At 43.3% G+C, this 15,842-nt stretch overlaps 1 protein-coding gene across 46 annotated transcripts in view; it reads right to left on the bottom strand.

Moving 5' to 3' along the window:
• The window catches only part of KCNMA1 (potassium calcium-activated channel subfamily M alpha 1), a 772,527-nt gene that overhangs the window by 385,513 nt on the left and 371,172 nt on the right, over positions 1 to 15,842 (bottom strand). For 24 of the 46 annotated variants that reach the window (XM_044942339.2, XM_025285153.3, XM_025285152.3 and 21 more), the window contains exon 3: positions 1,911 to 1,972. In XM_044942339.2, coding sequence (XP_044798274.2) covers positions 1,911 to 1,972 — 62 coding nt within the window. Of the gene's footprint in view, positions 1 to 164; positions 390 to 494; positions 796 to 984; positions 1,153 to 1,382; positions 1,501 to 1,910; positions 1,973 to 15,842 lie in introns of those variants that run through there. The other 22 variants (XM_044942317.2, XM_044942328.2, XM_044942320.2 and 19 more) reach the window with 22 other exon arrangements.

The following is a 15,842-nucleotide window of genomic DNA, read 5'->3' on the forward strand; positions in this document are numbered from 1 at the left end:
AATCCAAAGGACACTGAGGTGGTGCAGGGGGCATCCAGGAAAGAGGGCTCTGCATTGGGGAATTCTATTCCCATCCAGCCTCTCACTTGGAGCTGAGAACACCACACCTGAGAGAGCCAAAGACCACTCCCCAGTGGATGCTGTGAAAAAGGACACGAGTCAAACCCATTTTACAAGAGCATTTTATTTCTGAGAAACACAGAGGAGCCAAAAAGGAGAGACAAGGAAAGAAGGCGCCAAGGTCCTTCTGACCGATCACCCCATTCACTTCCACGTAAGGGTTTGCCTATCTCGGGCTCACAGACTACATGCCTGCAACTGCTTCCTGAGCCCTGGCATGGAAGCTGACACAGGGTGCACTCCAAGACTTTTGAGAACACTCCTCAGTCCTGGGGGAGAAAATGCAGAAATAAGACAAGCGGCTCTAGAAGATATTCGGTTCAATTCAAATATGATCCAGAATTATGAAGAGGAGATATTTAAATGAGGCTTACCTTCGATGACATACCAGTTGGAGTTTTCCAAACTTAAAAAGCTCTTTTCTCTCTTGGCCAGGAAGAGCTGACGGAAAAGTGCATGGAATCTCAATCCTGGAGAACATTTTAAAAGTCCACCTGCGGTGGGCGGGGGCAGTCCAGCCTTGTGCGTGCAGATGGGCTGAAGGACCGCTGATATTCTAGGTATGGCCAATTCCCAGAGACAGGTGATGAGAGGAGATGTTTTCTTTATCTTCCCTGACATGATTTTGGCTCAGCACCCAAATGCACAAAATCCTTTGGCTGGTGACCAGTAACTCTGAGAAATTCAGAGTTTAGGCATGCATGAAATTACTACCATCCTGAGCCACAGGAAAAGAACACTAAGCTCAGAATTCAGGCACACCAGGCTCTGAGCCAAAAGGGACACCAAGCAGGTTTCCTCAGATCAAACTCTAGCACCGAGGCCTACTAGGCTGAGAGTTCAGGGAATCAAAAACACTCTCACCGTGGACAATGCAGACAAAGAGCCTAAGGCCACTGTCAGGTGTCAGGTTCATGCCCCCACAGAAGGGAGTCAAACCAGCTCAGCTCCAGTTTCCCAGATGCTGTCAATTTCAAGCCTGTGACAGATCAGTTGCAACAAATGATGTACAAGTGGGAGTGGGGGCGACACCTGCGGGAACCAGGGCAGAACTGGCCACCACTGAGCAGCTTTGCTCAGCGCCCTCTTCTGCCTCAAACAAAACCTTTTCTGTGTGTGACACAGACAGACCCCACCCAGAGCACCAGTCCCCTCAGCTGGCACCCCCGGCGTCTGCATGAGTGTCCACTCTAGGAATTCTCAGATAGCCGTGGGCCTCCACTCTGGGAGTTATCACAAACTCCTCTGTCCCATCTCCTTACCTTCATGAGTCAAGAAGCACCAGCCAGCGATGCTTCAGTTGAATATTCAACTGCGAGTGCAAAGGATAGCATCATGCTTTCTAAGTTGACCTCCAATAAGAGCAAAGCATTGGCAACCCTAATAAGAAAAGGATTCTAAACTGCCATGGCAAGCAGGGCTCACACCCTCACTGGTTGGACACCATGACCCTCTCAGAGGTTGCAAATTCACATCAGAGACCTCTTGACTTCTTTCTACCTTCAGCGCCAATACCACACCAGGAAACAGCTATTTTAAAAGCAGTAACAGCCAGCGAAAAAGTTTGATGACCCCAGATTCCTCTCTCACCCTCCTAGGACAGTATAATCAAAGTAGTCTTTCTCATGAGAGCTTGCTTTCCCATTCAGAAAATTAACACAGATAGCCCTGCCTTCCTCCAAAAGTCTTCCACACTCAAGGAGGCTCTTGCAAAGGCTGGTGTTAAAGATCAATGTAAAAGTTTGTGATTGTTTTAGAAAAGAGGGCAAGAAAACATATTGAATACTCACTTGGACGAATCTATGAAGTATATTACAAGTGCACCAATGCTGAGAGCAAAGACTAAGACAACCTGCAAAAGAAGAGAAAAACACCATCACTTAAGAGCTGAATGCTGGGATGTTTATTTATTTATTTTGTGGAACACCCACCTACGGCCTGGAAACATGGTACTTTCGGGGGCCTGCTTGGCAGTGTCGTCCCCTTGCTGCACCCACAGACTCCCCCTTTCTGTTGGCTCCTCACATCACAGTGGACAGCAACCTCGCTGCTGGCCAACAGAGGTCAGGGAAGACTTCTGTATCCCCTGGCACCAGGTTTTATCTGGCCCTGTTATCTCAGAGTCTGACTTCTCCACAGCTGAAGTCAACAGACCTCAGTGGGGAAAGAGCAGGTAAAAACAACTGCAGTGATATAATTTTTCCTATTATATGTAACCTAGGCCCCAAAAGAACTCAAAGTTAGGGATATCAACTTTTAACAGCTTTGCTGAGATAATTTACATACCATAAACACTCCCATTTTAAGTGTACAATTCAATAACTTTGAGTAAATTTACCAAGTTGTGCAGCCAGTACTTCATCTACTTTCAGAACATTTTCAACAGCCCAGTAAGATCCCTCATGTCCAGTACAGTTAATACCTGTTCCTACCCCCAATCCTAAGTGAAGTGAAAGTGTTAGTCACTTAGTCGTGTCCGACTCTGCAACCCCATGGTTTGTCCATGGAATTCATTAGGCAAGAATACTACAGTGGGTTGCCATTCCTTTCTCCAGGGGATCTTCCCAACTCAGGGGTCAAACATGGGTCTCCTGCATTGCAGGCAGATTCCTTACCATCTGAGCTACCAGGGAAGCCCAATCTCTAACAAACAATAATTTACTAACAAAAAATAATAATAATAATTTACTAACTTACTTTCAGTTTCTATACAAGAAATTTTAATCAAAAAGCACAAATTTGGTGTCTGTACAAATGTCCATACATGTGTGCTCGTATGCATGCATATCTATATTCATTGCCTGTGCGTGTGTGTGTGTGTGTGTGTGTGTGCACGCGCGTGTGGTTATATGACTTCTCAAGTATTCTGGAGATAGTTTAAGTGCAGGAAGCCAACTTAGGTAATATGATCAGCCAGGTATAGGACAACCCTTGTTCTTCTTTATACTCTTCACTCAAAATTAATCACCACGGATACAAAAGACGTTTTTGGCATCTCCTTCAAAGAATACCTGTCATGCTAAAGTCTATCAAATGAAAATGTAGCAGATGAGGCTGATGCTGATGCTTCTGTCCTCACTCAACATTCCAATTTATTTATTCTTTCATAAAGGAGACTAGGAGTGCAACTAAAAGCATGTACAAAAATAAAAAAGATGCCAAGAGCCAACAATGAAGTTCGAGAACAAAAAATAAACACCATCACATACAATGCCTGAGGCGGGGGTGGGGGGTGGGGCGTGAAATAAGTGCCTGGCAGGTGTGCCAGTATCCTAAAGGGACTGCGGGGTGAAGGGTGTCAGGAGGTGTCGGCCTCCTCAGCCTGCCTGCAAACTGACATCCCTGCAGCATCAGCAGGTGGATGGATGTGCATCTAGATTTACGTGATGATGAAACATAATTGAGTCATGTGTATGTGTGTGCGCACGTATGCACGTGTCAAACAGGCTGATAGAAACTGAACTCTGCATACATATTCACTTGAAACATAATAAAATTTTGTGGAGCTATGTCCATTCATTCCATGGATGGTGGGCTACAAAGCAGACAACTGACAGTTGAAACAACCAGACATTATAGAAGGAGTACGTACTTTCATAGCATCTGACGAATTCTTCTTATGAAAGGAAGCATTAAAATAATACACTACTAGCGCTCACTTTATTCTTCCATTTTGTTTTCAAAACTAAAACAGGCTCCAGTTGAATTGAAGGAAACTCCTGCCGTGTCTGTCAGTAATTACCCGTGGCCCAGGGCTAATCCCCCTGCCCCTTCCCTCCGCCCCGCCCCTGCCAACAGACTCACTTCAGTCCCCTCACACATTCATTCATTCATTTCTTGCACAGTTATACATAAAAACAAAGAAAAACATCAACGGGCCTCTGCTCTTCCCTCTATTATCTGAATGAGGCAGCAAATCAAATAGCTTAAGATTAATTTTGATCTGTGCTGCTATTTCAGAGACATAAGCAGTTAGTTCCGGGCCCTGACCTCATTCTCATAATGCTGCAAAGAGAAGGGGCGTGGCCACGTCAGAGCGGAAGGCCCTCCTCTTCATTCATAAACAGTTGACGCAAGACTAATTTCTATCAATTTGGCTGTGCGTGTGTGTGTGCGCGCGCATGCGCACCTGTGCGTGCAGAGCTTCTGTCAGAGTGGCTGTCCAGGCCTAGGCCATTAAAGCTGGAGAGAGATTGAGGGGAAAGGATGGAAGAGACAGGAGGAGAGGAAGGAAAGAGGAAAGAAAAAGGAAAGGATACAATTCTCGCAAGTCGTTATCTACATCATTCTGAAATAAGCTCAGTATCTAAGCTATCCTGCAATGCTGATGACTTCCCAGCATCAGGGCAGAGGAGGTGGACAAAGTAGCTGACACTAATGCACCCCAGATACCCCAGCTTGGCCTCTGTGATGTGGAAAATGTGTAGCTTATTGAAGCAAATCAGCCAGTGACTGGAGGGGAGCACTCTTCCTAGCCTCTTCATATGCAAACTCAAGTATCAGCATTGCTGTTAGGATCAGGGGGAGAGGAAAATTCAGGAGGAAAAGGACTCAAAAGCTCCCAGGAGCTGAAGATTCTGAGAAGTGGACCTATTCCTGGGTCCACATGTTCAGCAGGAAGGCTTTAAGGCTTTCTCTCAATGAGGTTCTGGGTGTCCAAACTGTCCCACCACCCCCATCCCGCACCCACCTGCCTCCAGACTTAAAATGATCAATGGGGGGAGGATCTGCTTCTCTCTGATCAATTGCCTCTATTGAGGCAACCAAGCACGCAGTTTTCAAACTTGCTAAGTGCCTCTTTGTCAGGCTTGATTACACTGTCATCCCAGATCCAGGTGCTGCAGAAAAGGAATCAACCCTTTGGATTTGGCCATGAAAACAGGAACCCAACAGAGATGAATCTTCTCAAAGGGCTAGTTCTCTCTCGTATCTTTCATTGTCTGAGAACCCTACTCTAAATATGAAAAAATTCAGCCCAACTACACAAAATGACTAGATTTTAGCCTAAGTGGTAATGGTTATGTTAGAGAGTACACCCAAATATTCATCTAAGTATTTATTTCACATTTGCTATGCATAAGGCCTTAGGAAAAATGAAAGAAGCCCACTTAGAGTCACAAAATATGCTCTTTTTCTGGAGTAACACTTAAACTGATGAATCCTAGGCTACGATGCACGTCAAGAAGCAACAGTCAGAACTGGACATGGAACAACAGACTGATTCCAAATAGGAAAAGGAGTACGTCAAGGCTGTATATTGTCACCCTGCTTATTTAACTTATATGCAGACAACATCATGAGAAACGCTGGGCTGGAGGAAGCACAAGCTAGAATCAAGATTGCCGAGAGAAATACCAATAACCTCAGATATGCAGGTGATACCACCCTTATGGCAGAAAGTGAAGAAGAACTAAAGAGCCTCTTGATGAAAGTGAAAGAGGAGAGTGAAAAAGTTGGCTTAAAGCTCAACATTCAGAAAACTAAGATCATGGCACCTGGTCCCATCCCTTCATGGCAAATAGATGGGGAAAGAGTAGAAACAGTGTCAGACTTTATTTTTCTGGGCTCCAAAATCACTGCAGATGGTGATTGCAGCCATGAAATTAAAAGCTACTTGCTCCTTGGAAGGAAATTTATGACCAACCTAGACAGCATATTAAAAAGCAGAGACATTACTTTGTCAACAAAGGTCCGTCTAGTCAAGGCTATGGTTTTTCCAGTAGTCATATATGGATGTGAGAGTTGGACTATAAAGAAAGCTGAGCACCAAAGAATTGATGTTTTTGAACTGTGTGTTGGAGAAGACTCTTGAGAGTCCCTTGGACTGCAAGGAGATCCAACCAGTCCATCTTAAAGGAGACCAGTCCTAGGTGTTCATTGGAAGGACTGATGCTGAAGCTGAAACTCCGATACTCTGGCCACCTCATGTGAAGAACTGACTCATTTGAAAAGACCCTGATGCTGGGAAAGCTTGAGGGCAGGAGGAGAAGGGGACGACAGAGGATGAGATGGTTGGATGGTATCGCCAACTCGATGACATGGGTTTGGGTAGACTCCGGGAGTTGGTGATGGACAGGGAGGCCTGGTGTGCTGTGGTTCATGGGATCGCAGAGTCGAACATGACTGAGTGACTGAACTGAACTGAACTGAGGCTACTATGCAATTAGTGCTCAACTGTACGGTATAAGTAGAGTCAATATATAGTAAGATATTGAGTAGGTGGTACATACATAAATGGAGTAGCTAGGGAAGGGTGGAAACAATAGGAGTTTTTGTCTCAATGGCCAATTCTTTCTCAAAGCTTCCCTTCTTCCGACATGTTATGGCTACTTTAATATTTCTTCAGTGATGAGGAGAGCCAATGGGAATTCCTCTATGAACTTCCATAGTTCCAGGGATCGGGGCCCTGCAGCCCAAGGGACATGGTAAGATGAGACCAAGAAAAGCACAAAAGTTGAGATCAGAAAACACTTGCCCTTCAGCAGCTGAGTCACAGAACACTCCTTATAGTGACCACGCACTTTACAAAGAACCATCCCAAACAAGAGTGTATGGACACAGCTTGACACATGGGATGACACGAGTTGTCCCTTTCAGCATAGCTTACACCTGCCACGAAAGCCTGATCAGCCTTCCTAACTTTTACAGTCTGCATTCACCAAATCACCTTGACTACCTTGCATAGTGCTAATTGCTGTGTTCTTAGGTTTACTGCAAACATCCATATGCTGTGTGGTGGTCGAGTCCTGAGTGATATTTACATAGCGCCAGATTCCTAAAAACAAAAGCAGTCTGATAAATGTCACTGGAACAATGGTGCCCGTGAGTCATCTGTTTTCAAAACTCCAAGATCAAACATGACGTGTGTTTGCACAGAAGAATGCTAGGAACATACACAAAGAGTGTACTAAAAGAATGTCTGTCCCCTAACACCTGACACCAGAAGTCTGATGATCCATGGGGAGCAAAGAGATGGAAGCCATGGCCATTTTATTTCCATGGTGGAAATTCTAGCGGGCCCTGACGACCTTCCAAATGTCTTGGGAAGTTCAGAAAAATGCAAAGCAGTATGACAAAGCTCATGGAATATCCTCTCAGGTCACCGGAACTCCCTATGGAAAAGACAGACCCATGGGTGTGGTTTGGAGGAGAATGAAGCTGGAAAGCTGGCTTTTCAGATACGTTGTCTGTTCTTGAACCTGGTTTTCAAGCTGTCAGGTTTAGGCCCAAGAGCTCTGAATCCACACCTGAGGCTACACAAGCCTTCAGACATGGATTTGGAGCAGAGGTTCACGAAGGTGGCTGCCACTCCAATCTGATCACCAGAGGAGCTTTCCTTAAAACAGAGATGCCCTCACCTCACCCAGGGAACAGAGGGTTGATAGCTGAGGGGAGGAGGAAGCTGGGTATCTCTATTTTTAACAAGCTCCTCCAGTGAATCTAATGTGTGGCCAAGAATGGGAGTCACTGAATTAAACCCATTAGGGAAAACCACTTAGCTCAAGTCAGAGATTAATTTACAAATGTCCCCTTAACAATTGGCCCATTAGAACATTTGTATGAGGCCTGCAGGCTTTGAGAATCATGCAAGGAGTACTCTGAAAAGTACATAGAGGAGAATGCATTAATTCTCTCCTGAGCAGATTTTACACATTCTGCTCAGCTCATGGCAGAACAAATGACCCTAATTAATGATTCTGCATGTCTGATAGGGGCCTAGCCAGCTACTGGCAGCAGCGACCCCTCAGAAAATGAACAATTTTAGATACAGGATCCCAAAGGCACATTACTTTTTTTTTTTAATTATTGAGATATAATTTATACACAATAAAATTCACTATATGTTAAAAAAAAAAAAGACATAAGGACTTCCAAAGCAAAACAATCTGGGGACGGTTTGTTTATGAGGATAACATCATTCTAGCATCCAAATTATAATGTTTGGTCTGGCAAATTTAACAACCCTACAATCAACCTTTATTGAACTCCTCTACAGAAGGCCCAGAGGGAGAGAGAGGGATACAGAAAACCGAAATTGCTAAGTCAGGCCTGATCTTTGCCCTCAAGGATCACGGAATCCAGAAGTTTAAATTACTCAGGAGTCCTTGTGAATTTTGTAAATGCTACACATATAAATAGACCCTTCTGCAATGTCCAGGGGAGGGGAGGGTGGCTAGAAGTAACACCACTGCCAACTCCCACAGTGAAAGGGGAAAAAGGGAGCGGGAAACCAACGAGGATTCCTGATGTTCCAGGCCCACCTGGCTGGCCCAGGGAAGGACAGGCACCAGCTGCATTGGGTGTTTGGCACAGGACTCCAGTCAGGAGGCTCTCCTGGGTTCAAATCTCAACTCTGCCACAATACGCAGCATACTCTTCAGCATATCGTACAACGTCCCCGGGACTCAGCTTTCCAATCTGTGAAATGGTGGGATCGCAACAGGTGTATCCCGTGGGGACCTTGATAGGTTACTCTAGATGGTGAAAGAATGAAAAACACTTGGCTTGAAAAGGCAGAGCTCTTTTATGCCAACTGTACCGTGTGTGACACTGATCTGTGTCAGAGAGGCTTGCTTCCTGCAAAAAACCACAAGCGAGGACTCCACGGACACCCAGGTTCAGAGTCTGCATTTCCAGTAGCACAGTTAGTTGTCCCTGTAGCTTCTCCTACCACAAAGCGAAAATCCTAGAGCCAGCCTCTGCCATCTCCTGGCTCTGCCACCTCCATGCCTCAACCCTGCCACTGCTACAGGGCATGGAGTGGTGGTTTGCTGCAGCCCCTCTCCTCCTGCCTCTGTGATTCTCAGAAACTCATTTCTGCCAGTTTCACCCCAAGAAGCTCACACCCTGAGTCTCAATGCTTTCTCAAGGGGAAGGGGGACAGATTTCTTTTTCTTCACTATCTGGCAAGACTAGTAGTATGGTTTTCTCATCCCTGAACTATTAGTGGTTCTCAGTAGAAGACATCATCTTGCTACCAAAAAAGGTATTTTTGTTATCCTAAATAACAAAACATTTGTAAAGTACAAAAGCAGTATTTTGACAGTGCCAGTTAAACAGCTGAAGAGCCCCCTAAGTTTCCAACCTAACATTCTGGCACATTACATTAGACTTCGGGAAGTGCTTACACAAAAATGCCATAAATGGATTCACTGGAAACCAAGACTCCAAACAATGGCTGAAGTATAGACATAGTCAAGATCAAAGAAAGGAAGGAGAAAAAGGAAGTTTTCAGGAGCTGGTACTTAGAATTACAGCATTAAAATAAAATACATGGGACTTCCAGATAAGAGTAAAACCGTGATGTATTCAAATGTAAGGAAGCCTAGTAAAAACACCTGTGATTTTTGTGGGGATTCAAAGCTGGTGTCTCAAAAAATGCAATACGTACAGTGTAGAATGAACTGGATTTTCAGGACACATAATATAAAATTCCAAAGGCCTCCCTCAAATACTGCAAATGACTTCCACAGCTTTTGGTATGAAGAAAAACATCCTTGGCACAGCTTAGAAGACCCTGAAAACTGACCATTTTCCTCCTCTCTGGCTTTATCTCATATGCTTTCCCTTTCTAAACTCCAATTAATGGAAATTTGAGTTCTTATTCACACATGCACACACACACACCCCAACCACAGGGTCTTTGCACAAGTACTCTCTTCCTCCTGGAAGACTTACTTCCATTCAGACTATTCATCCTTCAGATCTCAACTCCACTGCCACTTCCCTGCTCACATAAGGGGAGAAGGTCTCCATGAGTACAGTCTGTACCTGGTGGCACTTATCACAGGGGCAATTTGAAATTTTATGTTTCTTTGTGTAATCATTTGATTAACTCCTCTCTCCTCTACTGGAATGTAAATTCTGTGAAGACAGGGTCCATATCCATTTGTACTCATCACTAAATTTCCAGGAGCTAGCAAAGTGTCTCAACCAATATTTGTTAAATAAAGAAGCACATGGAGTAAAGACTGAAGAATGAACTGGAGACAGGGTGCAGTGAAAGCAAAAGAAAACCAGAAGATAGGAACCCTCACCAGTGGGACTTCAGAATTTAAATCCCTGCCTGCAATGGCAGGGTGTAGGAGCCTTGCTGAAGTGGAGTGGGCCTGAACAGCATTGCAGTGAGGAGGATCAGGATCTGGGATGCCCAGGAGCCAGCTATGACATTCAAGTGCACAGACTGGAAGGTGACGGCCAGAGGGACCTGGAGGTAGGTAGATGACAGCAGCAGAGAGAATAGATAGAATGAGGATTTAGTCAGATGGCCGGGACCTCAAGAGAAAAGGTTTTGAACAGCATGGAAGAGGCAATGGAGGACCAGAGTGTCCAGTGATCCCTGGGCTATAAAGAAACAAGCCACCTCCACACAGAAAAGTGGGGGAAACTACAACTCCAGTGAAAACCAGTTTGTTAGGGGTGTTACATGAAGAGGCTAAGAATTTTGATTACGGCAAGGATTAGGAATCTGTAGGAACAAAGGGTAGCCCATGTCCTGAGGAGGTGTGATACGGAATAATATAAATGTACAATGGTGTTAGTCACTCAGTCATGTCCAACTCTTTGTGAACCCGTGGACCGTAGGCCACCAGGCTCCTCTGTCCAAGGAATTCTCCAGCAAGAATAGTGGAGTAGGTTACCATTTCCTTCTCCAGGGATCTTCCCAAGCCAGGGATCGAACATGGCTTTCCCACACTACAGGCAGTCTCTACCCACTGAGCCACCAGGGGAGCCCTGTACATGAATATATGTGCATGTACTGGGTTCTAAAAATCACTGTGGACAGTGACTGCAGCCATGAAATTAAAAGACATTTACTCCTTGGAAGAAAAGCAACGACAAACCTAGACAGAATATTAAAAAGCAGAGACGTTACTTTGCCGACAAAGGTCCACATAGTCAAAGCTATTGGTTTTTTCAGTAGTCATGTATGGATGTGAGAGTTGAACCATAAAAAAGGCTGAGTACCGAAGAATTGATACTTTTAAACTGTGGTGCTGGAGAAGATTTTTGAGAGTCTCTTGGACAGCAAGGAGATCAAACCAGTCAATCCTAAAGGAAATCAACCTTGAATATTCACTGGAAGAACTGATGCTGAAGCTCCCATACTTTGGCCACAGATGCAAAGAGCTGACTCATTGGAAAAGACCCTGATGCTGGGAAAGACTGAATGCAGGAAGAGAAGGGGGTGACAGAAAATGAGATGATTGGATAGCATCAGTGATCAATGGACATGAGTTTAAGCAAATTCCAGGAGATAGTGAAAGAAAGGGAAGACTGGCATGCTGCAGTCCATGGAATCGCAAAGAGTCAGACACAACTTAGTAAATGAACAATGACAACAAAAATGTACACATACACAAACACACAAAAACAAATTGCAAAGAATACAGAAACAAAGGGATAGTCCACAGATCAGTCACAAATGCTGGATCTCTACCAATATTTATTAAGCAACTACATTCCCAGCAATGTGTGTCTGTCCATTTTCAAATTAGGTAGTAATTTCAAAATGACTGTAGATACAGAGAAGCCCTAGAAAATAATAGGGCTCCTTCTCAATGTAAGCTAAGAACACACTTATTATAAACTATGTGTCTGCTGAAAAACAGACAAATTAAGTACGATAGTGGGTTTTCTACAGAGGGTGGAGGAGAAATTGATTAATATAGTAGATATCGAGGGGCTGGGTTCTCCTTGGTTTGCTGTGCTGTTCAAAGAAGAATCTGGGATGTAAGTGGTAAGTCAGTTGCTTCCTCTCTTCTCCTCTGAGGATCCATGTTGGCTGCCAGTTCTGTGAACCTAGTGTCCTCAGTTGCCACAGGAGGATCATCTGTCTTATATCCTGGATTTCACTGACCATGCTCATCTCATTCTGTGCAACTTAAAAATACAGAAGAGTTCAATGTGTTCCTCTAAGGTCTAAATTTATTACAATTGAAACAAGAAACTGAAATAAAGGAAAGCAATAGTAACAATAAGACAGAAAAGTTTCCCTAAACTGTCTCCTTCCTGAGAGATGAGGTTTAATGACATTAAAACCTTAGGTCATTGCATCATAAAATTCAAAAGGTTGATTTCTGCATATTTTTACCAATGGCATTAAAACTGATGTCTTGACAAACAAGACAAAAATCTTCCATTCGAGGCCTAAAGTTTGAAAGAGCTTTCCTGTCTAATTAATGAAAAATCCAAGGGAAAACCTTCCATCTGCTGGTGGAGTTTCCAATTTTGCAGCTAATGAGCTTTTTAAAAAATTGTTTGGCTTAAAAGCATGCGAGTTTGGCCAATTGGACTGTTAATTTAATTAGGTTTACAGGATGAGAAAACTTCTGGGGCACTAGCAGGTCACCAGTTGCCACTTATTGTCACCAAAGACTAAATGTATGGCCATCATGTGAAGAGTTGACTCCCTGGAAAAGACTCTGATGCTGGGAGGGATTGGGGGCAGGAGGAGAAGGGGACGACAGAGGATGAGATGGCTGGATGGCATCACTGACTCGATGGACGTGAGTCTGGGTGAACTCTGGGAGTTGGTGATGGACAGGGAGGCCTGGCGTGCTGCGATTCATGGGGTCGCAAAGAGTCGGACACGACTGAGCGACTGAACTGAACTTGCCCAACTTTTCAAATTTTGCCAGTTCTTATGGTATATTAAAGGCAAAAAAAGAAATGAAAAATAGAAAGAAAAGAAAAAATAGAAAAAAAAAAAAGAAATAGAAAGAAAAGAAAGGTATCTAACAGATACCTGTACACTCAAGTTCATAGCAGACAAAAAGTAGAAGCACGCAAGTGTCCACTGACAGATGAATGGATAAACATATGGGATCTATACACACAACAGAGTGCTATTCAGTCTTAAAGAGGAAGGAGATTCTAGGGGACTTCCCTGCTGGTCCAGTGGTCAAGATTCCATGCTTCCAATGCAGGAGGCATGGGTTTGATTCCTGGTCAGGCAAATAAGATCCCACATGCTGTGCAGCACAACCAAACATTTTTTTTAAAAAAAGAAAGCAAATTCTAGCACATGTTACAACCTGGATGACAATTGAGGACATTCTGCTAAGTGAAAAAAGCCAACACAGAAGGACAAATACTGCATGATTCCACTTATCTGAGGTCCCTAGAATAGTCAGATTCACAGAGACAGAAATGGGATGACACTTGCCAGGACCTGGAGGGGGTGGGGATGGATATATGTGGTTTAGTGTGTATAGAATTTCTGTTTGTTCTTCTGTAAAGGGCTGAATAGTCAATATTTTAGGTCAGCAGGCTACATGGTCTCTGTTACAACTACTCAAGTCTGATACTATAGTGCAAACGGCAACAGAGACAGCACATAAATAAATGGGAATGGCTATTGCCAACAAAATTTTACTCATAAAACCATGGGAAAAAAAGAATTTCTGTTTGTGTCAATGAAAAAGAAATTGACAATGATAATGGTTGTAAACACTGCTAATGTACTTAAGCCACAGAACGGTAATGGCTAAAATAATATATCTTATTTTATATGTATTAAATGAAAAAATGGAAGAAAATTTCAGAGAACTTGCAAGTGGAATCCAGCAGTATATTTATATTTCAAATCTCAAATTTAATCACCTTCTCAGAGGGATACAAATATCTCTCCTTTCAATAGCAGTGGCTATCTCCAAGAAACTTGTATTCCATACATGAGATTCTTTTCTCTCTGGGATGTTTGATCCTGTCCCTTAGTTAATTCAAATTTCTCCTTTAGATTCCAGAATCTCTCCCCATTTAGCCACAGAGACCTTATATGGGTCCCAACCTTCCCCTTCTTCTCCCATCCTCATCTTTAACTGATACACAAAGTGGGCTCTGACTTTCTTAGGAATCAGGGGCTGACTGCTGAACCCATTCTAGAGAGTCTAATTCTGAGGATCTGAGGAGTTGAGAATTTGCATCTTTAAAGATTCAGGTGAGGACTTCCTTGGTAGTTAAGACTGCCTTCCAATGCAGCTGGTGCAAGTTTGATCCCTAGTTGGGGAGTTAAGATCCCATATGTCTCATGGCCAAAAAACCAAAACACAAAACAGAAGCAATATTGTAAAAAACTCAATAAAGATAAAAAAGACCCAAGAGATGCTGAGGCTCTCAGTTTAACATATGTTGAGAATATTTTGACCCTATTTTGAGAATCCCTGCTTTTAAATCCTCATAAAAGAAAAGTTTTCCTTTTCAGGACATTCTTTCTTTTTGAATATGGATGTAAAAACACCTTAAATTAATTATTTTAGGTACACACTATTTGCACAAAATTCCCTTAAAATATCTATAACAACATACTTCAAAGACTTCCAGAAGGAAAAATAAATGGCTAGAACTCTATCTTGAAACATCATTCAAAACCATTTTCACACTCTAGTTCAATGAACTAGACAATGCCAGAAAGATATTGTTGTTGTTTTTAAATTAAGTTGATATATCTTGCCCCACAGAAAGCTACCTCATGAATTTAAATATAATGTCACTACTGCTAATAAGAAGACTGAGTGCCAAATAACTGATGCTTTTGAACTGTGGTGCTGGAGAAGACTCTTGAGAGAGTCCTTTGGACAACAAGGAGATCAAACCAGTCAACCCTAAAGGAAAGCAACCCTTAATATTCACTGGAAGGACTGATGCTGAAGCTCCAATACTTTGGCCATCTGAATGCGAAGGGCCAACTCACTGGAAAAGACCTTGATGCTGGGAAGATTGAAGGCAACAGGAGAAGGGGGTGACAGAGAATAAGATGGTTGGATGGCATCACTGAATCAATGGACATGAGTTCGAGCAAACTCTCGGAGATGGTGAAGGATAGGGAAGCATGGCATGCTGCAGTTCATGGGGTTGCAGAGTTGGACACGATTTAGTGACTGAACAACAACAACTGCTAATAAAATGATTAAAACACTTATTTCCAATATATAGGCTTAGCTATCTGAAGTCCTAGTTCCACACAGGAGTACAGATTTGTAAAGGCTGAGGACTCTTGGTTTCCAAAGATAGTACCAAATGGAAGATGGGAGCTCATCAATAAATGATATCCTTTATTGTTCAGAAGAAATAGTTCGAAAGAATAGCTGCCCTCATAGCCTCTAAAAACAAAGGGACCAAAGGCTGTGGTTCTGTGCATTTTCTCCCTGGAAGTGTCTAAGATAGAGGGAGGCCAGAACAATGCCTTCTGTTTGGGCTCCACCCCTGCAAGAACCTTCTGGCAGTCATTTGGCTGCCCTATCTTCATTAGAACGCAGGTCTGCTTTGCACCATCTCTCCAACAGCAGTCACTGTATCATCTTGAGTAGCTATTCTAGATTTTGTTGTAAATACTCTTCAATAACACAGGATGGTTGAATGTTTTTAAGCCTTGTTTCTTTTTCCTTTTCTTTTTTGCTTATTTCTAATACTGAAAAATCAAGCCACTCAGATGCACGTGGAGTGACAACTTGTAGTCTTTCTTCCAAAAGTATCTTCCTCTGCTGCTCTGTTGAGGGGGCCTCCGAAGGAGCCTGGGGAGATGTTAAGCATTTTTTCCTATTCTGTACTAATCACTAGTTTTCTTCTCAGTCTCCCAAATACAATTTCCCTGAGGGTATAAAGTGTGCTGTTCACATCTGAGTCCTCACCATTCCCTTATTTATTCCACAAACACGTAATGAGTACAGTAAACCCTAACTGCTGCAGAGCAAGCTTTGCGCAACGCCTGGACACATAGC

This window comes from Bubalus bubalis, chromosome 4 (assembly GCF_019923935.1).
Source record: "Bubalus bubalis isolate 160015118507 breed Murrah chromosome 4, NDDB_SH_1, whole genome shotgun sequence".
Lineage (NCBI taxonomy): Eukaryota > Metazoa > Chordata > Mammalia > Artiodactyla > Bovidae > Bubalus > Bubalus bubalis.